This window comes from Dendroctonus ponderosae, unplaced genomic scaffold (assembly GCF_020466585.1).
Source record: "Dendroctonus ponderosae isolate FM_Combo_2020 unplaced genomic scaffold, Dpon_F_20191213v2 Dpon_F_20191213_10, whole genome shotgun sequence".
NCBI classification, from domain to species: Eukaryota; Metazoa; Arthropoda; class Insecta; order Coleoptera; family Curculionidae; genus Dendroctonus; species Dendroctonus ponderosae.
In genome coordinates, this window is record NW_026017111.1 from 1,349,822 (window position 1) to 1,350,408 (window position 587).

General features: G+C 40.0%; 1 protein-coding gene across 1 annotated transcript in view; it reads right to left on the reverse strand.

Annotated features, from left to right (window-relative positions):
- Positions 1-239: 239 nt before the first annotated feature.
- The window catches only part of LOC109542719 (glucose dehydrogenase [FAD, quinone]), a gene marked incomplete in the record, with an annotated part of 7,103 nt that continues 6,755 nt past the window's right edge, over positions 240-587 (reverse strand). The window contains 1 exon segment of the mRNA XM_048662028.1: positions 240-542. Coding sequence (XP_048517985.1) covers positions 293-542 — 250 coding nt within the window.

Consider the following 587-nt stretch of genomic DNA (forward strand, 5'->3'; position numbering starts at 1 on the left):
CGAAGAATATCCATAAAACGTTCATTTTACGGCCGGCAAAAACTCCTAAGCTTAAAGTCTTTAAATGCACTTCTGATGGAGGTCCTTATAAAGGGGAAATAAATCTCTATAAAGGGTTGAGTCCCACAAATATAAATTTCCGGGACGAAGGCTGTAAATTTTTTCGGGGCAATAAAAACCACTATTTATTGCCGCTCTTGCAACTCAATTGAATGCCTAAAACACACGTAATCAAATAGTTGAACAGAACCCAAATTTATTAATAGCACAGTTTAAAAACTAACAAATACGCCTAAAACTGCTCATAGTCAGTCTTTCGCCTTGAGCTGTATGGTTTAGTTGAATAGTCCAGATCAGAGTCTTTGTGCTGGTGTTTCGCCTGATTGTAGCTGTGAGGATTATAGTAAACACTCAAACCGGCATATTTTCCATTATATCCGAAGTAAGGGTTTGGCAAATGGGGGTTTTGCCGATGGAAAGCGTCGCTATGTTGAAACGCAGCCGGGAAACTCGGACCTCTGTTGAAGGAGTACGAAGCACTTCTGAAAACGAAAAAGGTTGCAGTCTCAGATCTCGTGCAAAAATCA